The sequence below is a fragment of the Leptosomus discolor genome, chromosome 14, assembly GCF_034619465.1.
Source record: "Leptosomus discolor isolate bLepDis1 chromosome 14, bLepDis1.hap2, whole genome shotgun sequence".
Classification (NCBI taxonomy): Eukaryota; Metazoa; Chordata; class Aves; order Leptosomiformes; family Leptosomidae; genus Leptosomus; species Leptosomus discolor.
This window is the reverse complement of record NC_141404.1, coordinates 1,245,142-1,270,785: the sequence shown is the minus strand read 5'-3', so window position 1 is coordinate 1,270,785 and position 25,644 is coordinate 1,245,142. Positions and strand designations below refer to the sequence as shown.

At 55.3% G+C, this 25,644-nt stretch overlaps 1 protein-coding gene across 2 annotated transcripts in view; it reads left to right on the top strand.

Annotated features, from left to right (window-relative positions):
* Positions 1-25,644, top strand: part of PRKCB (protein kinase C beta) — a 127,164-nt gene that overhangs the window by 38,245 nt on the left and 63,275 nt on the right. For both annotated transcript variants that reach the window (XM_086473208.1, XM_086473209.1), the window contains exons 3-4: positions 12,167-12,249; positions 25,214-25,325. In XM_086473208.1, the coding sequence (XP_086329334.1) occupies positions 12,167-12,249; positions 25,214-25,325 (195 nt within the window). The remainder of the gene's footprint in view (positions 1-12,166; positions 12,250-25,213; positions 25,326-25,644) is intronic.

The following is a 25,644-nucleotide window of genomic DNA, read 5'->3' as shown; positions in this document are numbered from 1 at the left end:
TTAGCCATGTTCTGGGTGGAGGGACCCACCCTCTACCACATCAGGTGAACCCCGCGCCAGCAAAAGGTGCAGCAACCGGGCCAGCTGCGTCACCCGTGCTGCTGCTTCCCAGGGCAGCCCCCTCTGCCTGCGCAGCCCCCCGTCCCTTGCAGCCCTGACCACCCTCTGCCTGGGCAGCCCCCCGTCCCTTGCAGCCTGGATGCGGCGCTGGGTGTTCCTCTGGCACATGCAATGGCAGAATGAAGATCTCTTCCCCGATCTGAGCTCTAGCGCTGTCATTGTCCCCTTCCCCGCCCACACCCATTATATTGCCGTGGATGATTGATGTTCCTCATCCCGCCTGGCTTCAATACATTCGTTGTCATGCAGAGGATGTTGTCAATTCGCTACTGGTATTTCATGTAAAAGCTGCGGCCTTTTTTGAATGTTTTGTTCATATATACTCAAATCCTTCTAAAGGTGCGTGGCTGGGCTCAAAATATTTAACCCCTTTAAAAAAAAAAAAGGAATATTAAAGATGGCTCTTTTAGAGTAGCCTTCCTCCCTTGCTCTTCAGCACAGCTGCTGGGGGCTGCTTCTGCGTGTTGGACACTGCAGGCACTGGATTCGCTTCGTTTTTGTTGGCAAGGTCTTACCCCAAGAAGCCTCAAAGGCCAGTCGTACCCCTGGCTCTAGCACCTGAACGCTGCTGCGGCTCGGCGTTGGGTGGTGATGGTCCCCAGTCGCTGGGCTGGGATCCTGCGCTCGCGGGGCAGCTCTGCTGCATCTGACCCTTCGTCTCCTACAGGGTCTCTCTGCCCTCCAGGTGCAAAGGGAGCAGCAAGGCTTCCTTCTACAGCTCCGCGAGGCTGCATTTTCTCTGTGTCTTTGTATTCTTTGTCTTTTCTGAAGTCCCTAAATTCTGCAGGGGAATGAGCACGCGGAACCATAGCTTGCCCTGAATGGAGCGCCAGGCTTCTGCTTTCCGGGGGTGTGTTGGGGGGCTCGGAACCGCAAATGCCTTCCAGGGGGTGGAACTGGAGCATGTGGAGAAGTCAGCCGTTCTGGGGCGCACATGCGATTCCCTGGGGGAGCGATGGGGGCTGCTGTGATCGTTGGGGGACCTTGCTGGGGTCAGAGCTGTGGAGGGGGGGGCCTGTGGACAGCAAAGTGTGCTTTAAACTCCTGCTTTGCCTGCCGCATCCTCTCCCTCCTGGGGATGGAGGGTGGGTGCCACCACTGAGGGTCAGGGCAAAACTGGTGCTGGGGTGTGCTGAGTTCATCTGGCCCTTGAGCGTAAGAAAGTGGAGGCACTCAAAGAGCAGAGAAGTCATAACTGGCTTAGGAGGAAAGGGCACAGATAAACGGTAGCCACGCAGCGAGTGGGGGTATGTGGGAGGGATGGGGGTAGTTCTGCTGCTGCCTGGACGTGTCGAGAGCTCTCTGGGGTGCCCTGCCCGCCTGGCGGCAGCGTGGGCAGTGGTGTGGCAAGGGGCTTGGGCAGCGGAGACTCTCGTCTGCTGGAGGTGGGGAAGGGCTCGGTGGCTGCGTCCAAGCCAGCTTGGTCTTGGAAATGAGGCGGGTGCTGCCGTGCTGAGCCATGGGTGGGAGATGCTGTGGAAATGCGGATGAGCACCAGAGCGTGGAGGCAGCACGGGCTGAAAGGCTCAGTCATCCATGAACTGCAGGAGGAGAGAGGGGTGAAGGAGACGATGGCGCCTGCAGGAGCCTTCCAAAACATCCGCCTGAGGCAGCGCGAGGAGCAGCCCAGATCCTGCCCGTGAAACCCCTCGGCACCTGAATGCATTTTCCTCCCCATCCCAGGGCATCAGGAACACAGGAATGTTCCTGAGGAGCCCTCAAACTTGTAATTCATGGAGGAATCAGGGCTGGGGTAAAGCCGGGCTGGCACAGCCCAGGCTCTTGCCCAGCTTTGGAGTTGTGGCAAGTCCTGCTGCCCGCACCGGCGCCCAGTGCGAGCTGGGCTCTGGCGCCCAGTGCGAGCTGGGCTCTGCCGCCCGATGCTCCTGCTGAGAAATGCCTCCTCGCCAAGTCACCTCGTGCAGCCGGCGCTGGGGGGCTTGGTGGGGCTCACCGAGCTGCTGCTGGCACCGCTGGTTCCTGCCGGCACAGCTGGCGGAGCCGTGGCTGCTGCTTCGTGCGTCGTGCCGGCCAGGAGTGCGCATGGGGCTGAATTATTCAGTCTGAAAGTGAATCTCTGTTCCAGCTTGGTACGGGAGAAATGCTGATGAAGTATTTAAAGTCTGAGCTGTTTTTCTCCGAGCCGGGATGAGGCTCCCTAATGTAAAATTAATGTCTTTGTGTCTCTGGAAACAGCTGCCAGCCCTGGTGTGGGTGTGCAGAGCGGCGGGCGCTGCTGGCCAGTTGGCATCGCAGGCTTTGGGAGACGGGCCCTAGAGAGGGGCTCTTCTTGCAGGATCCTGGCTCTCGTCAGACACAGCCTCATTCGAAAGCTAACGCTGCCCCTCTTGCCCTCCCAAAGAGCAAGCAAGCAGAAGAGCGAGGGGTTGGTTTTCTGGGAGAACTGGGAATGTTGCCTGTAGGGTGAATGGGAAATGTGAGCAAAAAGCTTGGAGCTGGTAGCAGATATATGGGCAGACAAGGAGCCTAGATAAATGGGGTTGTTTCTATCTGCCCTTTCCCTAACAGGGATGTGCACGGAAGAGAGGATTCCTGCTCTTTACGCGCGTAATCCCTGTCACGGAGCTCCTTGCCTAGAAGGCTCCGTCCCTCCCGTGGCACTGGGGCAGGGCTGTGGGGGGCCAGGAGGAGCAGGAGCATCCTCCCCTCCCTGTGAAAAGGGGAACTGCCGTCGGCCAAGGGGCTGCTCGGTCAGGGAGGGCTCATGGAAGGCTCTGATCGTGTGCGTGTTTGCACCCGCGCTCCATCCCTTCCCAGGAGCCAGCCTGCGAGGAGTAACGATGGGCTGAAGTCTTGCCTGCGGTGTGGGGTCTTACATGGCCCCTGCTTTGGGAACCCCTGATGGGATCTGCCGAAGCGCAGAACGGGCAGTGCCGATTGTTTTTGTAATGGCTGGAAGATTGTATGGCTTTAAAAAAAAAAAAATATATATATATCTTACTGCTTTTACTTCAGAAGTACTAGGAAATGCAGTTTTATCTTCCTGGCACTGAATGACAGCTTTCTCAGCACTAATTTGCAAGGCTGGGCCTCTTCAAGTCTGTAATGAAGGTTTTTTTGTACCATTAGTGCAGAATTAACTGGTCTGAATAAGAATCGCTTTCTTGGATTGGAAATCTTTGTAGCTGTTCAGGCAATCAGGGTCTTCTAGAGGAAGAAGGCTGGTGAGCCCTTGAGCCCTCACAGGAGAGAAGCCTGAGGTCTCGTGCTATTTTTTTTTTTCCCCCCTTAATGCAAAAAGCTCTACTTTCCCCAACCCAAACTGCGCAGAACTGCCTTTTTGCACATCTTTCCTGCTGCACCCCTCTCTAGCTTCTGCTTGAATCAGTGGCGTCCACCCCTGTTCCCCAGGGACCTCTCCCCCTCCGTTAACCTTCCTGCTTGTCCCGACGTGGGGATGCTGCTGTGCCGGTCACCTTGCCGGGGCTGGGTGCCCAACGGTGCGAGCCGGCAAAACCCCGGTGGCTTCCAAGGGGTGAAGGTTGCTCGTCGTTCCATGGGGTTGGCAAGCACGGACCGAATGACTAAGGGCAGGGTTCTTGTGTCTCTTACTTCGTCCTTGGGTCTGGCGAGCAAACTAACCCACAGAACCAGTGCGTCAGCCTGGACTCGCCGTAACCTCCCGACGTCCCAGTCCCTGGAGCTGTTCCCAAAAGGTTTCTCTCGAGAACCGCAGTCCCCAGAATCCCAGAGCTCGGTCGGTTTTACTGTGTCTCTCTGGAGCTGACAATGGGAAAACCGCTGAAGTCTGATGAGGAGCTGAAGATATTTGTTGTGTTGTAAGAACTCCAGAAAGCTTTTAACCAAAGCTGGGGATTAAATCCAAATAGCACAAATTTTAGCTCAGCTTCTCTCTGTGCGCTGTAAGTGATTAAAAGCTGTAAAGCACTGTCAGAAATTCAGGACTTCCCCTCCTGGAAACCTTCTTTCCCCTTATTTTATGATTACCATGCTTCACTGACCTCGGTGTAGTGAGTCTTATCTTTTGACGTGGGAATGGAAAATTGTAGGCAACTGCTGGCTGTGGTGCATTTCAGTACATCATGGGGGCAAAGCCGGGCCAAGGCATCTGACCCCGTGGGTTTGCCCGGTGTAGGTGGATCAACACAAAGCTCCTTTATAAAGATTTTTTTAAAAATTTTGTTTTCTCCATTTTGATAATCTCAATTCCAAGCTGTTGCACGAATCTCTTGTTATTTAGGAAGTGGAAGCGTTACCCAAATGAGAATTTCCACAGGTTGTAAGGGAGCAGCTACGCACCGAGATATGCTCAAAATAATCTTTGAGCTTCATGATATTAGAACCATCTGCTAAATCACGGCTCCGTCAGCTCTCTGGGGAGGTTTTAACTCCTCCCTGGGTTTGATTTTTAGATGAACCTTGCTTGAACCTTCTTCTGTCTGTTAACTCTCCATCTGTCTGCGTTATTTGACATACCGTATCTGAGGCTGTTCTTGGTGCCTCCAGAGCTCTCCCTTGCCCACTGGAGATGGACAAAGGGCTCCCCTGCAGCAGGAGTGTGTATTCCGGGAAGGGGTGTATGTGGGGGGAGGCATTAGGGGTGACTTTCCCGAATTACTTATTTCGTGAAGGACTCGGTAAAATGGATTAGCCCCTTCTTTAGAACATCAGGACAAGGAGTTCATGCAATGAAATTAGAGGAACAAATGGAGATCAAATAAAAGGCAGCGCTGCTTTATGCAGCATGGAGTTGCTAGGCAGGGTTCATTCCTGCAGGAAGTCATTTGTCACAGCGTCTGGGTTTTTGAGGAGGGCTGGATACCTTCCTGCCAGCTAACGACGTTTCGTGTGGGAGATGAGGCTAATCAGATCTCATGTGGCAGGCTCCAAGCTGATAGCGTGCGGGGGTCAGGAAATGATTTATCGTCTCGAGCCAGCCTTGCTCTGCTTGCCAGGGATGTTGCAGGTTTGCGCTCTCCTGGCATTTTTAAGCCCTCGGCTATGGGCCGGTGCCAGGGCCCCATGCAGATGGCCAAGAGCTTGTGTTGGGGTTGCTGCGGCTTGGAGGCAGCTTTGGGGCTTTCCTGGGCTGTGTGGAGATGTGGTGCTTTGGGTGGCACAACGCCGCTGCTTTCCCTTCGGCATCTGTGACCCTTTGCAGTCACCCAGCCCCTTGCACAGGGTAGATCCGTGCAGCAAGGCCAGGGTACGGGGCAAGGCAGTTTTCCCTCTAGAGTGTGCTTCTAGCATCCCAAAAATCTGATCTGGAGCAAGATGCTGGAGAAATGGGACCTTGAAAGACCCACTCTCAGCAGGACTGGCCACTGCATCGGACAGACGTGTGTCCTGGCAGTAGTAGCATGGGCAGAGACGCAGCTCCAGCACTTGGGTCTGCTGCTACAGTGCTTCTGTCCAGGACGGACTCAGCAGGCTCAGACGCTTCGGGTTTGCAAATAAAACACCAAACCTGAGACTTTCCTGGGTTTTCACTTGCCTGGGGAATACCTGTGCTCACATTGGGCTGGCTCCCTGGGCAGCCTGATGCCAGTGTAAGGAGCTTAAAGCTTTGATAAAGGGCTTTTCCTGGGCAGAAGCCACTGGACTGGAAAGGATTTTGTATTCTAAGAGCAAATCTTTCAGCATTGTTGTACATTTGGGCAAACTGCCCAACTGTCTGCTTTTGGGAAAGCCTCTGAATGGAGACGGAGCACACGAGGTGAGCTGTGGTGCATATGCCGGGGAAAACGCTTTTGCATTTGTTTGCATTTTGTAAACGGAAGAAAAGAATATTCGGAAAGAGAAGGAAGGTGCACGTGCAGGTGATGTGCAGCAAACAGAGCGTCTGAGGACAAACCTGGAGAGGCAGAGGCGGCGATCCCTGCGCTGCTCATCAACAGGGGAAGTCAGCACGGCCGGGGCTGCTCCTGCTCCTCCCCGGGCTGCTGCAGGGGGGAAGAGCAGAGCCATGGGCTATCGGCCCTGGGAGCCCCTCGCACGGGTGGGCTTCAGCCTCATGGGCTGAGGCTGCTTCTTGGGCAGGGTAGGCAGGAACAGGGGGGGACCACACTCCTTCACAGCCCCCGAGGGCACAGGGGGGACGGGTGCGTCCCCCTGCCCAGGGCTGCCAGCTGCCCAGCCTGTCCTGGCAAGCCTTGAGGTGCGCAAGTGCTGACCCCGTCACGCTGCAACGGCTTTCCCCGTCCCCTCCAAGAGGGGTTCTTTGCCGCTTTTCCTGGGAGCGTCGGAGGGACGAGAGGACTCTCCGTTCCCGCCGGACTGGCTGCGCCATAGTGACAAGCTGTGGTGGCTGCAAGGAAATTCCTTATTAGTGGCTCTGCCCGGTGCCTTCCTAACTCGGGTGCTCGTGACAGGTCCCTGGGTGTCATCCCTGCGCTGACACCTTGCCGTGCCAAGCCCTGCACAGCTCTCCAAGCACACAGCAGTGGTTGCTGGCTGTTCCCACCAGCTCTCCCCGCCATCGAGGTGATGTACCTCAAAACCCGCCTGGCTGCACCCAGCGCTGCTTCACCACGCTGGAAGCACCTGCTCCTCCCTAACTGCACTCTGGTTAGTGTCAAGGTCTGTCCTCTCTTATTTTTTTTTTACTTTCACTGAGGATTTTGTTCTTCACTCTGTCCTGCTGACCACAGGACAACTGCCGGGGCCCAGGCGCGGGGCGAGACCTGGCCCTACGTAGGCAGGGCGCACGCAGCAGCCCCGCGGCAGGCAGTGCTGGAGGGAAGAAGTCGCCTCCAAGGTCAGCGTTCAGCTTGCAGCTCGTCTTGGCTGTGGGTCTGGGATGACAAAAGTCCTCAGCAATGAGGGGACTTCGACCCAGCTTCTTGCAGCAGCGCTTCCATGCAGCGCAGTCGGATTTGTCCCTCCTGGCATCGCCAAGGATTTACCAGGGGCTTCTGTCTGCTGCAATAATTTGCAGCGTTGTTCCAAAACATGCAATCGTACAACTGCTCCCGACCGCACGCTGTTTGAATAAAGCTTTAATTTGCTGGCCTGTCTCCCCGCGTTCAGCAGCCGGGTTTGGCTGGCTGTCAGCAGCCTGGAGCTGATGGATGCTCTGCCTACTGCTGAGCTGCGCTAGCAGCCCTCGCTGCCCCAGGAGGTCCCTCCCCGTGCTGGAGGTGCAGCCGGACACGTGCTCTGCAGCGTTCCTGCTCTTGGAATGCATTTTGATGAGGTTTTTGTGGTTGGCAGGTTCTGTGATCTGTTTGGGAAATGGCTTTATGGTTTATCTTGAGGATTTTTGAGCAGTGGTTTAGGCCAAGAACCCTTGAAGTGTGTGTTTGTGTATCTATATGTATGTATTTAAGCAACACCGTTAACATTTTCTCTCTTTTCATCCTTCAAAGTAAGGCTAGTTCCTAGGGTTTGAAAATATGCTGATGGCCTGTTCCTGTTGTGGTTTCTTAGCTCTGAAAACCAACCTTCCAGGAGACCTTTCTTCCCCAAACTGCATCACGATCACGGGGCATGGAGGTGCATGATCTTGCCCTGATGCTTTGGTGCAAGTCTCCCCAGATCTGAGAAACGGTGCCGGGGCTGCTATTAAAAATGTATATTCCAGCAAGTCTCGTAAGCCTGTGGAGAGTCCCTGAGCTCCAGGGCTCTGCCTCATGTCTTTTGTAGGGTTTTGTATCCTTCGCTTCCCCCAAGGCAGAGCTCTCTCCCCAGATGCCTGCAGTGGAGATAGCTCTAGAGGAGAACTTGGGGCCAGTAAACGTTCTTGCCTTATGCAATAACAAATGGTAAAGGTTAATGTTTCATTTTTGTTGTAGATAAATGACTCAGGACGTTTGTAGCTCACCAGTAGGATTTGATAACTTTATTATCCATATAATAAGATTTGCAAATTAACAGTCTAATTAGCAATCTGGGAAAGCTGCTGCTTGTACTGTAGTTTCTGAACTGACAAAGATACAGGCTTAAAATGCTGAAGTGTGATGAACCCAGGGGCAGCGCTCGACCCAGCAGGGCCTGTCCTGGGACTGCGCTTGGGGAGAGCCAGCGCCCGGCTCCGGCTCGGCAGGGTGGAAAGCGAGCAATCCCTTCCCGGCGTAATGCACAGGATTAGTCACGGGAGGAAAGATCTACCAAATCTTCTCGCATCTGTTGGGTAGGATGCATGTTTAGGAGTCAAGGCAGGATTACTGGCATAAGCTCCTGTACCCGATTAATTCTATTGGCCTTTTTTTTTTTTTTTGCATGGATTGAGTATTCACTTAAGCACGCGTGAAATGTTTGAATGGATCTTCCCAAGGCTTGCAGAGCTTCCCTCGAAGCGTTGGATGCAAAGCCCACGCTGCCGCAGTCGGCAGAGCGCCTCTCGTTTGCTTTGGATGCCTAGGGACGTGCTACGCTTCACCATCTTCCAGCGGGTTGTCCTTACAATCTGTATTAACGTGGCTGCTGGAGAACCTTAGAGTTCTTGCTAAGTAGTCAGTTGACGCCGAGATGACTTGCGCTGACTCGGACATCATTTGCTGAATTGAACTGTAATATGAATGTTTTGAACGTGACACTTGTTTTGCCAATGTAAGAGAAGCTGCTGCATTTCTAGTGTATTCTCTAGGTCCCTGCTCAAAGGGCAGGGGGTGTTACCTGTGTGTATATATTTAACACCATCTTTAATAATTTAAACTCTTTAGGGAAACCTTAAAAGAGTATGGTGAGAGGCTGCAATAAACATCTGGGATGGTTCTGAGCTTCTCAGACATTGGCTTTCTAGTCTCTCTTGCCCCTAGAAGTGGGCACTTCACCTCTTCTTATGAAGTGAAAATATAAAATGAGCGTGTTCTGCTTTCATGGCGCCTTTGGAGAGGCGAGAGCAAGCAGCTGGCCCAGGGTTGGTGTGTGCACACACGTGTGCTTCGCTTGCTCCAGTCGTCCTCTCGCACGTCTGGGAGGATCAGTCCTGTCTTCGCCTTCCCCCGGCTTCTTCCAGTTCCCTCTTTGCTTCTCCTTCTCATCTACCTTCTGCCTGACAAACGAGATGTGTGATGGGCAGAGTACAGAAAGCCACTGCAGATTCTTCTCATGCACAGCAGAAATTTAAGACGTTGATATATATTTTTTTTTAATTTTTTTTTTTTTTTTTTTTTAAATCGGATGCATTTGAAGCCCACAGCTCTGCTGACGTGCTGCATCTCCTGGCTGTGCAGCGCAGGCTCCGGGGAGCGATGCCTCCCTGTTAACGCGCTGGCAGAGCAGAGCCCCGGTCCTGTCTTTTGAAACCAAAGCACCGCGGCTTTCTGCGGGAGCAGCCACGGAAAGGCCAGCTTTCCGGCTCTCCGACCGGTAGAGCCAAACCGACAGCCTGCCCTTGCCCTGCTCAGGGGGGGTGCCTGCGGAAAGTGAAGTGGTGAGCACACAGGAATGGCCAAGGTGGTGAAGCCGCTGTTACGAGGGGCAGAAACGAACCTCTCTTTAATCCCCGTCGTCCCTCGAGCGCTCCGTGTGCCGGGAGCAGCGTTGGGGGAGCTGCTCCCCTCTGCCTGCTCCCGAATCGCAGGAGGTTTGTCGCTGTGCCCGGCGCTGCTCCGGTGGGGTGTGCCGAGCCGGTGCTGGCTGGGCTGCCCTGTGTTCCCAAGGGCTTTCCACGGAGCTGCCCTGGGGATCGGCCCGGCCAAGAGACCGCGCGCGGCGTCCCGTGGGGGTGCGGAGAGGCAGGAGGAGCGGTTAGGAGACGGGAAGAGCGGGCGAGGGGATCGGTCAGGACGGCGAGTGGGCTGCGGTGGTGCAAGAGGAAGGCGGCCAGCTCCCACGTGGCTGTCGTGCCCGTCGGGAGAGGTTGGCGATGGTTTTGTTCTCCAAAGCCCTGCGGAGCAAAGCCTGGCCCGTGTGCGGTGGCATCCCTGGACCCATCCGGCTGGAGGAAGGCTCCGGCACGGGCAGAGCTGGCGTGGTGCTCGGCACCAGGCGAGGGGTGGGAGGGCCGCCGCTGCCAGCACCTGGTTCACGCCGTGCGAAGCAGAACCCGGCGGTCTCCTGCGACCCCGTGTCGCTCGTGGGTGAGCCGTCACTGGTGGGAAAACCAGCGCAGACAACTCCTGCTCCCCCCCCAGTTTGTGTCACCTCAAAGGCAGGAAGGTTATTTTCCCCAAGCAGGAGCAAATATCACTGTCCCCAAAGTGCAAAAGCTTCTTAGGAGCTCGGGAAGCACCAAAGGATCTGCTTTTCTTTTGTTTAATTACTCTTCAGAGTCGGGTTGGCATCCAGCAGCATTTTTAGATGGCACGGAGGAATGGCAGTAGGAAGTTCAGCCTAGTATCGATCTTGTTTCTTCTGTTGAACTGAAATCATTGCGGCTCCGCTGGGAGCCTCTCACCACAGCCCAGATGTTGGCATCAGCGAGCAACCTGCTGACGGCGCCTGCGCTCCAGCGTCTCACGGAGCCTTATTGGGTTTATACTCACACTTCAGGACAAATCTTTGCTAATAGAGTTGTAATCTCTTCCTTCCTGCTTCCCAGATGCTTCTGTCTCTGTATACAAATGACAGAATCGGTGAACAATGTTTTCAAAAAGATGTTTATTTGTTAGACTCAGAAAAGCAACTGAGAGGCCCCACGAGGAGAGAGTTCTTGGCAGCTGTTGTGGCTCTCAAACCTTCTGGGTTTGTTGGTTTTTCATAATGAAAGAGGTGAAAAGGAAAACAAACTTAAAGCTGGAGGTACCAGGGCACAATAAGGGGATTGCGAGTTTAATGGCAAACGGCACTTGCCTTGTCCTTGCTCCTTAGGAAAAGTCCGATGCTGATGCAACTGAAACCTGCTTCGTTTTTGCAGTGCTCGATTCGTTTCACGTGCTCGATTGCTCTGAACCCCAGTAGACTGCAGCTCATCTTCCAGCTGCTCTTCCATTCAGTGCGGCTGCGGCGCTTGGGAAACGGATGTGGCGAATCGGGACCCCTGAGACAGAGCCGGGTTTGGTGCCCGGTTTTCCCCCAGCCAGCGCAGCCTTTGCACAGCTTTGCTTTGTTCCCCAAATCAGCGGCCCTTGGCGTCGCTCCGTTCCTGCGCAGGCTCCTTCCGTGCGCGGCGTTGCCTCGGAGCCGAGGTCCCATCCCTCGGGATGCGGCGCGGGGTGGATGCGGTGTAGAGTGCGGTTGGACCTGGGGGGGTCTGGCACCCAGGAGGAGGTGGTGCGGGGTACAAGGTGGTGCCTCTGTTCCCCAGACCTGGGGCACCCCAGCTTCCCCAAGCAGTAGTGCTGCCTCCGGCTGCAGGGCGAGGTAGGCTGAGACCCTCGGAGAAGGACTTGGGCTGTCAGTTGAGGTTCTCTGCAGTGCCAAGACCTTTCCAAGGTCTATCGCTGAAAGTAAGGTGCTGCTTTGGCATTTAGGGCAAAAATTAGCTTGTAAGTGCAGCGCTCTGACTGCACAGACTGCAGAAATACTGCTGGCAGCTTCAGATTAGCATGTGCTCTAAGGGTTTGGTGGTTTAAGGGATGTGGATTTAGCTCTGGGTACTTATGCTTGAAAGTCTGGGTAACGGCATGTTGGGATTAGTTTTCCTGCGCCGTTCCCAGAAGGGGGGCTTTGTCATCGACATGCCTGCGTGCGGAGGGGAGACATACATGTCTTCTGGTCTGGCAAATGGAGGCTGTGGAGCTGCTGAAGAAAAGCAGAGCTGGGGGAGGAAGATTGCCCACCTGTTCCCATCGGTACAATCTTCCATTTTTGGACATATGCACTTTTCAGCTCAGATACCCGCGAACGCCAGATTCTCCCTCTTTTTATACACGGCGGTGACCTCAGAGCGTGTGCCGCAAGTGACAACGAGCTCCAAGCGAACATAAGGGCTCCCAGCCCTCCTTTGACGTTCGCTCAGCGTTTTGCTTCTGCTTGGTTTTACTGAAATGCCTGGTCCAGTTGGTGATACTCAATAAGGTTTAAAAATCTGCCACAGGTTTACTTAAATAAGCTCTCTTAGTCCTGAATGTCTTTTCTCGTAAATTGGATGTAATAGTTTTTTATTTTTTAAGCTCTGGGTTCACGTGGTGCCAATCCCTTAACGTACCCCTGACGCTGTCGCTGTCTTCTCTTGCAGTTTGCTGCTTCGTCGTGCACAAGCGGTGCCATGAGTTCGTTACCTTCTCCTGCCCCGGTGCTGACAAAGGCCCTGCCTCGGATGTAAGTACCCGGTCCCACGCCCTGCCTTGTGGGTCACTGTGTTTCACGGCGATTTGCAGGAGATGTTCCTCCACCTTTCTCGGCTGATGACACTTCTGCGTCGTTACTTCACGGGCTTCTCTAATTCATCGTTATTCATAGTTGTGTGGGCTTTCATATATCTTTGAGATGCTTAAACCACTTTCAAATCATCCGAGAATTTGCTGTCGGCAGAGCAGGGACGACGTACAGGAATGCAGAGACTTTTCCACAGCCTTGGCCCATCTCCCTTTTGTCCCTTGAGTCCCAGCCTCAGTTTCCCCATTGGTAAAATGACATTTCCAGGTTCTACCTGAGGTTTGGTTAACACGCGTGAAGCACTAAGTGCTAAAAAGCTGCTTTAAGGCTTTGGCCCCTGTGCTCTGAGCTGGAGAAGACTCTTCTGGCAGGGTTTGGTTCAAGGTCTGATCAATTCCCTTTGTCACCAGTGAATACCTGAAGGAATGGGCTGTGGTTTAACAGATGCCTGCCGTGCTGCTAGGCTAGAGTCAGCCCCGGGGAATGGGCCTGTCGCTAAAAGCAGGCACAGTTTCCTCAAGTCTGTTTCGTATCGCCTTGCAGCGTTCGTTAAACCAATCTATGTGTTTGCTTTTCTCAAGGAAAGCCAAAACCTGCAGGCCCATTCCATGCCTGCTTGTGATTTGCGGGGTCAGTGTTGCTGCGTTTGCTCCGACTTCCTCAGAAAACACAGAACTGACCCAGCAGCATCGCTAAGGACGACAAAATTGCTGGGAAATCCCAGACCAGGGGTGACTTTTGGGAAACGATATCGCTGTTCTTTAAAAAACCAGAAAACCACCCAAATGCCCGCTAAGTCCCTGTCCTTATTTTCGCAAGGGCTGAGTTTCCCGGTGAATCCCCGGGCTTTTGGGGGTGAGTGGGAGAGCCAGAGCAGCGGAGCAGAGCTGGCTTAGGCTCCTCGGCGCCGTTCTGCCAGCGCCTTTCAGGTCTGTCTGGCAGTTTGTGTTTTACCGTGGAAACTGGCTAATTTGGGGAACTGCTAGGAGGAAAGAGATCGAATTGGGGAAACGACAGTGCACCACAACTCTCACCCTTAAAAATAGAAGCAGTGGGAGCAGGCGGTGTAACAGGCAGCTGAAGGTGGAGGCTAAACACACGTCGTCAGTCGCCCTGCCCAAAACGGGGCTGCGTGCCGTGGTCGTGATAAGTGGGAGCTTTTGGGGAGGGGGGTGAGGCTCACTGGGGAGGTCAGAGCTGGGGGTCAGCCCCTTGCGGGTGTAGCGTTGGGCAGGGAGTCGTGGGCAGGGGCTGCCTGTGCTGTGAGGGGGAGATGGGGAGAGGAAGGGCTGAGCGTGGGTTGCAGTATCCTTCACCCAAACTGCGTTTCTGTCCCGGCCCAACCCGAGGGCAGGCTTGCTGCCCTCCCCATTTTGTCTGGTTTTCCTCCTCTATGACTGCGCTGCGTTTGGGGCGTTTCTGGTTTGGGTGTGAGAAATCCGGCGGGGCTTTGGTCCCAAAGAACTGCTGGGCAGCTCCACCGCAGAGCTGCCAGGGACCCCCGGGCAGGGGGACGGGGTGGGATGGTGCCTGACACCCTCCCGCATTCCCAGAGCTATCCTTGAACCTGGTCGCCACTCCGGCTCTAGCAAAGCGGTGACTTTATCCCAGCCTGTGGCTGATCAAGGGACCTGCCTCTGCAAAACCCCTTTCAGCCCTGATGCGCTGATGCTGGGTTTCTCGGGGCACACGTGCTTGCAGCCCCCCCAGCCCTGGCTCCACAGCGCAGTCGGTGCTGAAGATCTACCCGACAGCGCTCCCTCACCTCTGGAGAGGATGCCTGGTGAAGCGTTAAATTTTAACACACTGATGGTGAAGCTTTTGGCTGTTTCCCACAGGCTGAGGCGCCCTGGTAGGTGTCTCCCAGCTCGCCCAGGTCAGCGCCACGGCAGCCTGGGTCCTGCTTATCTGTGCTGCCAGTGTGGGTGCTGCGGGAGCAGCCCTGACAACGGATGCTTTCAGACTTGGGCTTGTGCACGGTTTGATAAGCCCACTTTTATTTCCACTTCCCACCAAACAATTAGTCAAGATATTACATGGTTTTTTAAATCCCCCCTCCCCAGGCACTTTGCATATGACTATCGCTTTCCTCACTGAAGACTTTCTTCTCCGCAGGGGCTACCGCTAATTGCGGTGTATTGGTGGCTATTGAACCTTACAAATTAGTTACTGGAGGGGAAAAGGAGATGCCATAGAGATGCCAACCCAAGAGAAACTGATTCATCCACAAGTATGCTGGTCCTGCAGACTTAACAGTCGTTATGAGCCTGAAGGTCAGGAGAGGCTGCTGGGACCCCAAAACCGTCGGTGGGGTTTGTTCCAGGAGCCGGGTGACGGCCGTGCCCTCCGCCTGAGCCCCGGCAGCCGGGTGTTTGCAGCTCCGACCTGCGCAGCCTCCGTGGGAGCAGCTGCGGCACCCACGGCCCTTTCTCCGCGTGGTACAGCACACCCGAGAGGAGGGTGGCAGGGTGGTGGCACGGGTGTGGGGCCGCAGGGCACAAGCCCCTGAGGTCTTTGCTGTGCCTGGGGCAAGCCGGGTCTTCCAGCGGAGGTGTGGGCAGGAGCTGCTGCCCGCTCGGTGTGTTGCTTGCAGGGAGCGAGGCGGAGGTGAGGAAGGACAGGGCTCCATCGCTCTGCTCGTGGGGCTTGACTGGGATAAAAGCATCCTCCTCCCTCCCTGAACGCTTTGGGGCTGTGCCGAAGGGGCACAGCCAGGATCTGTGCCGCGGAGCAGTGGTGAAGGCCGTGTGTGTGCACACGCGTGTGCCTGCACGGCATTTGTCCCAGCGCGCTCGTCCGGAGCGGGTCGCTCGAGGGGCTGGAGTTGCGTGAGAGGGAAGCGATGGCTTTGCACCGCTCGCCCTCATGCCTCTGTGTTTTCCTGGGTCGTTTCCTTCACTGCCTCCGCTGCTGCTCCTCTGCCAGGGGTGCCTGCTGAAACAGGGCGAGGAGAACTGGAGAAATGAGCAAAGGGTGGTAGAAGGTGATCCCTTCCCTGGGAGCTGAGTTTGGCCGCCCAGGCAGGCCAACAGGCTTGAGCGCACGTGTCTGGGTCCCTCTGCACCACGGCTCGGGGTGTGGGTACCGTGGCAGAGCCCCTGCTGCCTGCCCTGCGCCCGCCGGGCAGCGAGGGCGCGTCGGGCTCCCTCCACCGTGCAGCCAGCGGCGCCGGAGGTTTTGCAACGACCTTTGCTGCTAAGTAATGTCGCGCTGTGAGATTCCTTCTGGCCATGTGGATTTAGCTCTGACGCTCACGCTTTCTCTTCTCTTTTCTCTGTCATCTAAAACGCGTAAAGAAAATGGCAGCAAGACCCACTTGGGGGTCTGGCCCCCTGCGGACCTGATTCAGACTGTAAGAGGTGTATGTCACATATCCAAAAGTGTCTATGTTTAGGTATTTGTGCGTGCAGGGGTGAAATCTTACTCGGAAGGCTGCTTTAGGTGCGGTGTAACCGTAGAAGGAGCTGGTGTCTGAGCAGAGCCCCAGGCTCCCACCCCTGGCTGGGCTGGGTGGCTGCAGGCACCCAGAGAGGGTGACGGCAGCGGACGAGGGGGCGCCGTGCTGCGGCAGCCCCGGGAGCGACTGGGTGGGTGCTCTGGGGCGCTGCGGGTGCCTCTCGGGTGGCGGAGCTGGAAACCCTCCCCGGCGCGGTGCAGGAACAGCACAAAGGTGCCGGAAAAGGCGACCGGGGACGAGGGAGGTGGAAACGCCGAAACCACTTAACCTTGCTGAAGGAAAACGAGGTTTGGCAGTGGCCGAGCAGGGACGGCTGCGATCCAGATGCCACCTCCGGAGCTTTGCTGGGGCGTTGGGCAGCCTGCCCGCCCGGGCGCTGCTTTCTCGTCCTTGCTCATCGTCTGGGTAGCAGCTCGCAGCCGGCACCGGGGAGATGCTTCGCCTGCTTGTGCGCGGAGTTTTGGCCGAAGGTGGACGCAAGGCTTTTCTTCTTCTCCCCGCCAGCCCTGTCCAAGCTGGGGTTGAGCAAGGAGCAGCGAGGAGCCCTGGGACAGCCTGGTCCCGCTCTCCGGGCGCAGCCCCTTGGCCCCTGACCAGCAGGTCTCTTCCCCCGCCTGCCGCCTCCTGCCCTGCGGCCGGCCGGCTGCGGGTTACTGTGGGCAGCCTCTGCCTGGGAAGGGAAAGGTCTAAAATCTGAGTTGTCGCGTTTTAAGAGGCACCACTTGATACTAGGGCACAGGTAAAAGCCCCTTGATCGAATTCTCTATTGCTTGCTGTTATTGCTGGGTGAGGGTTGCTGCTGTGGCTCCTCCAGCAGGCAGGTATAAGGTGCCCAGTTGGTGTTAATTAATTTTTTAACACATTATTTCTGAGAATGGAGAGGAATGCAGATGCTTGGGACTTAAAGCAAGGAGCAAAAATGGCCCTTTTGTAGCTCATTGGTTTTTTGGTTTTGTTTTTGGGGTTTTTTTTTGCTCTTTAGCAAAGCCCCCTGGGTTCTGCCCCTGCACAGCTGTCAGCTGGGGTGTAACTGGGGGGTGCATGCAGGGCAAACTTCGTTCCTTCTGTACTGTCAGCCAAGCTTCTTACAGCAATATCATCTTTAAGGAGCTTTGAATCAGGAGACTGAAAACTCCTTCAGCAAACAGCGATGCCCTGGCTGCTTTGGGACTGAGCCGAGGACAGGGGCTTCACTTTGGACTGACACAAAGCTCGAGTTTTCCTCTGCTCTGTTGTTGCTGATAACCACAGCATGAATCCAGAGCGACCTATGATTATGTCAGACACTGGCAGCGTCTAAGTTGTAAAGATTACAGCTCTGCATTTTTTTCAGTTGATGCAGCAATCTGGTAACTGCCTTTCCTTTCACAAATATTAATAACCGGTGAAATCTTGCAGAAAGAGTGAGTTCAATCTATTGCATTTGTTTAAACCTTGCAACGTGTTCGTCATTACAGTGGGCCACATGATTTCGCTGAGCTGGAGAGGGAAGAGATTCGTCGGGTGAGATGGCATCCCCGTGCTCGGCATCTGCAGGGGCAGTGCGGAGCGGCAGCTGGGAGAGGCTGCGCTGGCTGGGGCTGCAGCGGGGGGATGCTGCACTTCCAGCCAGATCCCAGCCTGGGCTGGAGCTTTTCGTGCCAGCTGGCTGCTGGTTTTATTCCCCAGAGCTGCTCTGTTCTGGTATGCTAGTCATGGAGCCCAGGGGAAAAGAAAATATTAAAAGAAAAACAATTTCTAACTTTGCTCCTTGATCTCTGTGTCTTGTAGTACTTCATGGTCACTTGAGAATCGAGGAGAAAAACATTTTGCATCCTGTAAAGTGCTTATGGTATATATGGATGCTTAATTTTAAACACCTGAGTAATACCAGTTACTTAAAACTCGTCTGTTTGAAGCGAAGTATGTGCTTAAGTGCTTTATGGGGTGGAGGCTTGTGCATGCATCAGGCAGATAACCCTGGGGGGAGGCTTTCTGGAGCATAACAAAATAACTGGAGAGCAGCGAAATGTCCAAGTCCCTCTCTGTTACCATTGACTGGTCTTACTTTGGAGCAGTTTTCTGTTTGATCTGGTTGCTTGAACCTCCTTGAGGAGAGTGAGAGCGTGTGCGTTTAGCCTTGCAAAGCCTGCCGATCAGGAATCTTCCATCTAGGAGAGGACTGGTTGTACAGTGATGATAGGACCTGCAAGTAAAAAAATAAAAAAATAAATAAAATAATTTTAAAAAGTAGTCCCTTCTTGCAATAGAGAACGAAGCTGCAGCTATAAATGCTGGTACTGAAGACATCAGGGCTGCTTTCATGCTAGATTGCTCTTAAGTCATGGCAGGTTTGGGTTTTTTTGATGGCTGAAGATGTGCTGGTGGGTCTGTCCGGGCAGCGGCATGCATGACCGTTCAAGCTGAAGTTTTCTGAAATACGACAAGGTCTTCAGGAGCTGAAGTCAGGCATGTGTAATGTAATGCAGTTGGCAAACCTAATTATAGTCGGAGCTATTAGTAGAACGCATAATTATTTAAATCGTAGACAAAATAATCATTAAAATGACCTTCTTTGCATTATCCTGGTAAAGGTCATCTAATCGGGATGCATTAATAAATATCAGAGTTGCTCTAGGAAGGTAACAGGCCGACATGGCTTCGTTTCAGTTTTGCGTTTAATTTTTCCGCCATTTGCAGCTTTAGGAGAGGATTTCTGTAATGCTGTCGCCGCGGCGCCTTTGGTCTGTTTCGCCGGAGGCAGAACCGTTTCATCTTTGTCCTGAGCTCCTCAGGAGGTGCCCGTTATCCCCTCACGCGCGGCCTCACCAGGTCCCAAGCTGACGCTTGCAGCAGGGTGTGCGGAGGGTTGCTCTGCTTTCCCGAATTTGGGTTCTTCTCCGGAGCATTTGGGCAGCCGTGGGCTGGCAGCCGTTAGCAGTGGGATGGCAGCCGCGGAGCAAATGAAGATCCCGTTTGTACTACCTGAAAATCAGCGGCTCCTGCAGGTTGCTCCTTTGTGGGATGATCTCCGGTGGGGAGGGACGCCCGCTGCTGGGGTAGTCCCTTTGCACGGGGTAGCAGCTTGGGAGTGTCACCAGGCTCTGCCTGTCGAGGCTGGAGATGGGATGTGCAGCTGCCTTCCCTCCAGATGTGCCCGTCGAGCCAGGCCCTTCCTGAAGACACCAAGCACCCTCCTGCCCAGGTCCTGCCTTAGAGAGCAAGCCCCTGCTCTCCCCTCGCGTCTCCCACACCTCTGGGATGTGATGCCCCGGCTCTGGTGCGTAACCGGGTCTTCACAGCCTTGCTGCAACTTGCTGCTTTCTTTCCTCTTGCTAATTAACTTCTCCAGCTCTCGTGGCGTGCCATCTGCCCCTTGCGCGAGGGCACATGCTCGCCGCTCCTGCCAGCGCGGGCAGCCGGTGACAGTTCCCGTGGGATGAAGATGTATCTGCCTCGCTCCCTCCCAGCACCTTCTGGTGCCTCCCTGGCTCTGCCGGAGCCCAGCTCTTTCTCCTGCCAGGCTGCACATGTCTTCAGCCCTGGAACTGAAAAGCTCTTCTCTCGTTTTCTCGGTGTGCCTGCCTGTGTGGTGTTCTTGGGCTGGTTGAAGGAGTGGGCTGGGGAGGGCGGCGGGGTCCCTGCCCTGCCCTGGCGGCTGGGTCTGAGCTGGGTTTGTGCAGAGCGTGGCTATCGGGAGGGCACTGAGGTGGGTGGTGCAGCCTGTGCCCACCCAGGTGGCCCTGGCGGGGGGGACGGGTCTGGAAATGCAGCGTCCTGCAGGCGGGAGGTGTTTCGAGGGGTCTCGGGGGCTGTTTCAGGCAACCCAGGGGGTGCAGGGGAAGCGCTGTGGGAGCCCTGTGCTCACGGAGAGCTCGCTCTGTAATAGAATGATTCTCCAGGCACGTGAAAGATAACAAACATTTAAAAATGATGTCGAGCTGCTAACGCTGCTCAGGGAGAAAAGCCGAGTTTGGCTTTTTTTTTTTTTTTTTTTTTTTTGCTGCTCAGTAAGAGAGTGTATTTTATTCAGCGTTGGCAGCAGCGAGAGAAGAATAACTGTCATCCATATCCCTCTGCAGTTGTCTGACTAGCAGATGAGATCTTTTGTCAATAGAAATGTAGTAACTTGCTGGAAGCTGTCAAGGAAAGCTGTCAAGGGCAGGTTTTATCTGCGGCCGTGTGTTTGACATGGAAGCAGCCCAAGCTGCGATGCCTGCAGACGCGTTAGCTGCGGGTGTGTTGCTGGCTGTGCTCGGGGACCGTGTCCTTCCACAGCCGAGGGCCGGGCAGAGGAGCTGCCTGCATCCCGCTGCCGTGCCCTCAGGCCCTGTGCTGCGCAAGGTTTTCTGTGGCTGTAATACTGTAGTGGTAGAAAAACAGTTTTGGTGTTGCTTGTTGGTGCAGCAGTGTCAATCACCTTTAAAACGTGGCATGCTGAAGCAGGCCTCCATGGAGTTACTGTACGGAGAGAAAAGACAGCCCAAACCTTGGCCATCCTGCCTTGAACAGGACCGGTGTTTTCCTCGTGTGTGTAACCCTCTCTCGGTGGCAGCTTTATGGCTTGTCATGGCTCTCTTCACTGAAACAAAGACCCGTCGCTCCTCTTTGCTTGTTCCTTAACTTCCTTGCTTGGTTTTCGCTGGGACTCGGAGCTATTTCTCACCAAAGGTGTTTTTCCAGCCCTGTGTGAGCAGGTGGGAAGATGCAGGAGGTGCATCGCCGGGGCAGCAGCTCCTGGCCACAGGTCCTGAACAGGACAGGGCAGGCGAGCGCTGCCGAAAGCCTGTCCTCGCCCGAAGCCTGTCCTCGCCAGAAGCAGGGGGTCCCTATCTCTGGTGGCCGCCGTTGTCTTCGGTTTATCTTCCCCCCAGCACCTCCTGGCTGTCTCATTCACGTGCCTGACCCAGCCCCTTACAAGCTGGTTGCAGGGTGCTGGGCCATCTTGTCTAGCCCGTGCTTCTTTTCCCAGGAAAGATTGGACCAGATGATCCTTGAGGTCCCTTCCAACCTGGTAGTCTGTGATTGTTATTTCCCTGGAAGGAACGACCGGCTTTTCTCTCCTTTGGACTCGCTGTCAGGCCTCTTCTGTCTCTGCTGTGAATTGTCCCCTTCACACCTGGAGGGGTGGGTTTCCCCAGGGCAAATTTGGGAACAAAGTGTGATGGTTTTGGTTTTATGTCCAGTGCTGGGGTTTTGTCAAGTGCAGACAGTAAGCTGTTGCTGTGTTGTATTTGGTCTGCTGCTTAAACCGCTATGAAATTCACTTGAAAACAGTCTCTTCACAGGAACGGCGTTAATTCCTTTTCGGAAGAGATAATTTAAAGCTGTCTCCGCAATGCGATGGGGCAAGCAGGGGCGCATAATCTTGAAGCAAACCTCGGTGGCTGTTCTATAGAGTCCAGCGAATGTTGTCAGTACAAAGGATTAAAAGAGCATCAGCCGTGGGGTAGGGCTGGCCGCCGGGGCAGAGCTGGGCGGCCGAACCTCGCTGAAGGACGAGCGGCTGCTGCTCCGGGAGAGCGAGGGGAGCCGGGACCCGCGGCAGAAGCCTGAGTGCCCTTGTTATGGGACTAATTTTAGAGATGAACCCCCGGGAGCTGGACGTGCGTTAGAAATGTTTAATGGCTCAGACTGCTGGGGCTGAGGAAGGGGCTGGTCCCCCCTCTGCCTCCCACCTCCTCCCTGCCCCGGGCAGAGGCCGTGCCCGTGCGCTCCCTCTGAGCTGGGCAAAGCTGAATTTAGTGCCGAGGTAAATCCGAGCCCAGGCGGCGTCCAGCGCGGCGTTTGCCGTTCTGGGTACGGCAGAGGGCTGCCGCCCTTGCCGGGACACGGGCTTCGCAGGAGAAGCCGCTGAAGCAGAACGCCCTTGCCTGCCCGTCGGTGCCGCGCTGCCCCGCTCGCGCGCCTCGGCTCGCTGCTCTCCGCCGAGCCGGTGCCGCCCTGCCAGGCTGCCGCAGAAGAGCGAACAGGTTCCTGGCTGCGGCGAGCAGTGAATAAATTGTCAATCTGATCAATGCCACCAGCTGCCTGCCTGCACGTCGCTCGTAAGCGGCGGCTCCTGCATCAGCATCTCCATCAGGGTTCAGCGGGAGAGCGCGCAGGACATCGATGCGGTCGTTCGGCGCGCTCGGGGGCGGGTCTGACCCTGAAGAAAGGCACAGGTAATTGCTGAGCCTGGCTGGGCTGCGCTCAGAGGGCCTTGAAGGCCACGAGTTGATTATTCACTTGTGAATCAAATTTCTTGCGTTCCTGGGAGAGCGGGAGAGCCCAGGCTGCTGTCAGCCCCGGCCTGCGGGAGCCGCAGGCTGCGCCCAGCCGCCCGTGCCCGTGGTGGGACGGCCGGGGCCAGCTCAGGTGGAAGCAAGTAGGGGTGTGTGTGTCGTTCTGGGGGAAGCTGGGGGCTGCGAGGTTCGCCCTGCAGCTCAGGGATGCTGCATCGCACTGTCGTTTCACACCAGAAACCTGCTGGCGAGTCGAGAAGCAGAAACCAGCCAGCTCTGATGGGCTGGTGCTTGCAGGGTACCAGGTCAAAGTCATCAGCTGCTCCTCTCCTTCCCTGGCTCACACGCTGACTGCCTCGCTCGGGCTCACGTCCTCAGGACACACACACATCCCTGCGCTCGGGAATGACAGGTCTGTGGCAGGGCTGACGAGAAAGGTCAGAGCCTCTCAGTGCAGTAGAACACTCCTGATGGCGTTTTTCAGTTCTGCTCCAAAGAAAGCTTTTTCTGCCCTGTTCTGCAGGGACGGCTCTGCGCTGGTAGGATGGAGGAGGGAGGAGCGCCTTTCCTTTTCTTGGCAAACTTCTTTTTAACTATTCTTAAGTCTCTCAGCATCTGCATACGCAGTGATCTCGTCATCCCTGTCTCTGTGGTACAAAAATAGTCTCTTTGTAAAACGACTTCAGCCTCGTTCGAAAAAGATATCCAGAATTTTCAGTTTCTGGCACCTTCTAAAGCACCAGTCAAGGTGAAACAGGTCCCCTCCCACCCCGGCAGCCAGAGAAACGGCTCTGCCTCCCCACACCCCGCTGCCCCCATCACCCTCACACCCTCCGGGCTCTGGCCTGCTGGGTGCTGAGTCTCCAAAACAGCCCCTTGGGGGTGGGAGCAGAACGTGAGGCCCGAGATGCCCCCGGGAGCGGAGGGTGCCTGCTCGTGGGGCTGGGATGCTGAGGGAGAGGCTTGGAAAGCTGCGGCCGTTCAGTGCCAGCACGCTCCTGCCGCCGCGGCGCTGCTCGTTGCGTGCTTTGCTCTTCTACCTCTGGCGTTTTTGACGCGCGGTTCCAGTGGGAATTCAGCATCCTTCGCATGAGGTGGAAATTGTCTCATTTTGCATTAAGCTTGTGTTTTTTATGAATGACTAAAGCTTTCATTTGCCTGAACAGGAATATCTGTTTCTAGAAGGGAACACAGAAACTGGAGCACTCGGGGGCGATTCCTCCCCGTGTCGCACGCTGGGGTTTGACTGGCACGTGGCTTCTGCTGGCGCTGCCCCCGTGCCCTGCCACCACCGCCCTCGTCCTGCTGCCGACGGAGGGTCAGCGGTGGGGGGCCGGTGCCCCGGCATCCCTGGGGCTGCCCTCCTCTGCGGCGCAGGGGGTGGGTGCTGTGCCGGGGGGGCTCGGGTTATAAAATCAAGCAGGGTGAGTTTTCAAGGGCTTACGACGTGTCCCGTGGAAGGATCGGACTGACCCTGTAAGCCTCTTCGCAAGGTGTACGTGTTCATCGTGGTGTCTGCGCTTCGGGCGGCAGCGCTGGGCGCTCCCCTGCCTGCAGCACCCTGCCCGCCATCGCCGGCCCGGCTCGAGCCCCGGCTGCCTGCCCGAAGCTTCCACGGAGGGGATTCACCTCCCCCACCTCCTCTTCTAGCCTAAAATCCGGGTTTGTGTTCCGTGCTCTCACGTCTCCGGGGAATGCGAAATGCACGGGGTTGCTTAACAAACTTTCTGGTTAATCGTGAGCCCTCGTCCTCTCCGGGATCCTGCAGCAGCCAACACCCCAGCTACCAGAGGCGTGTTGCACTCTCTATCTAGAAGCAGTTTGCTTGGAGTTAAATGCAAGATATTTTCCGTTTCAAGTACGATACGTTTGCTGAAGCGTGTACCTCATCCCTTGCACTTACCAGATTGAATTAAATGAATGCCCACCTTTCTGGTGTCACCGAAATTGTCTGGGGTGCTGTGAAACAGTGCACAGTACCAGGGATTAATGCAACTGAGAGCTTCAGTGCAATAGCAGTAGGAAAATTAATTTCAGGGGAAGGTAATGTGTTGGCAGCTATGTTACAGCTCAGTTCTGACTCCGCTCTTTATTTATTTACTTAGCTTACAGCACCCTGAAAAGGTGCCTTTCCTAATGGCCGGGCACCTTTCCAGGCCATTAAAAAGCCAGTCAGCTCAAATGACCGAGCCAGCAGCTATGGCTCATCCCTAACCCTTAAACAATTAGCCTGAGATGAAATTAAGCCAGCTGCTGCTTCCCGTGGCCTTCCCCCTTCCCTGCGTGTGTGCCGCTGCCGAGCGAGCTGAGCACCGGGGCAGGCTGCCCCAGCACCCTCCGCTGCAGAGCCACGCTGCAGCTTCTCCAGTATCCACAGCAGCTCAAACCAGTGCTCTCCGTGCTGGCCAACAGGAGAGGTGCTGGTGTCCTGTCTCCTGTGTAACTTTGTCTTAAAATTGCTCTGTGTTGGGCTGCGTAACTGAGGTTTGGTCAGGGCTTCCAGAACTGTCTTGCGTGGGAGTTACCAAGAAATACCGAATCCTTGGTCTGCCTCAGCCGTTTGTTCTGGTGGTTGATCTGTCTCCCTGTTCACAAGTTCTTTCTCACTTGAATTTGGCTTTAACTTCTGTAGACCCTTGGTGGAGTCCAGGAGCCCTGTTTGCGAGGTGCCCGTGCAAGACTGCGACCAGCGTCTGGGATAAACTGGGCTCTCCTGGTTCTGCATCCTCTGCTGTTGCAGAAAAGTCTGCTGTTGCTTCTAAGAAAGCTCAAAATATTAAAGTATACCCTAGGCAGCTTGATTCCCTAGGAGTGTGCTGGGGAGGGGTTGGCACCAGAGCACGAAGATGTTTACTGGGTTGTCTTAATATAGATGGAAATCACAGGGGGGGTTTTCTGCTTTACCCCACTGGGTTGACGTGGAAGTTGAGCGGCGTCCAGCCCTTATGTTGGTTCTTATGTACCAGTTTCACCTGGTGTTTTCTATGCTAAGACCAAGTTATTTAAAAACAATAACTCTCCAAACAAGCCCATCCGTTGCTTTTTCATTGTTATGGCAACACATAGAAAGAGTAAGAAAGCTGGATCTTGGTGACTGTTGGAAAAGGTCCACATCAGTCGGTGGCAGTTGACTGAAGTCCATTAACGGCACCTCCGAAGCCAGCTGGCATGTGGAATGCGGAGAGCGGTGGTGCCTTGCCAATATTTGATGCAAGTTTATAATCTTTATCTTTTATTTTCCTCCTAGGATCCCCGGAGCAAACACAAATTTAAAATCCACACGTACTCCAGCCCCACCTTCTGTGACCACTGCGGGTCGTTGCTGTACGGGCTCATTCACCAGGGGATGAAATGTGACAGTAAGTGACGTAACCCGTGGCTGTGGTTGCAGCAGCGGGGGGCTCTGGCACCCCGAGATCCTGGGCAGGGGCTCCCAGCCCACCTGAGCTGTGACCGAGAGCCTGTCCCCTCTGCCACCAGTGCGGAGCCTGCTGCTGGCACCCGAGGGGCTGGGCACGAGTGGGCACCTTCTCACCTCTCGTGGGGAGCCCCCGTGAGTCCTGCAGGGAGAGGGGAAGGAAAGGCATCGGCTGGGGGGATCCTGCCTGCATCCCTCCCTGCAGCAGCATCCCCCTCCTCCCTCCCTGAACCATCTCCTTCGTCTCCATCCCTGCAGCA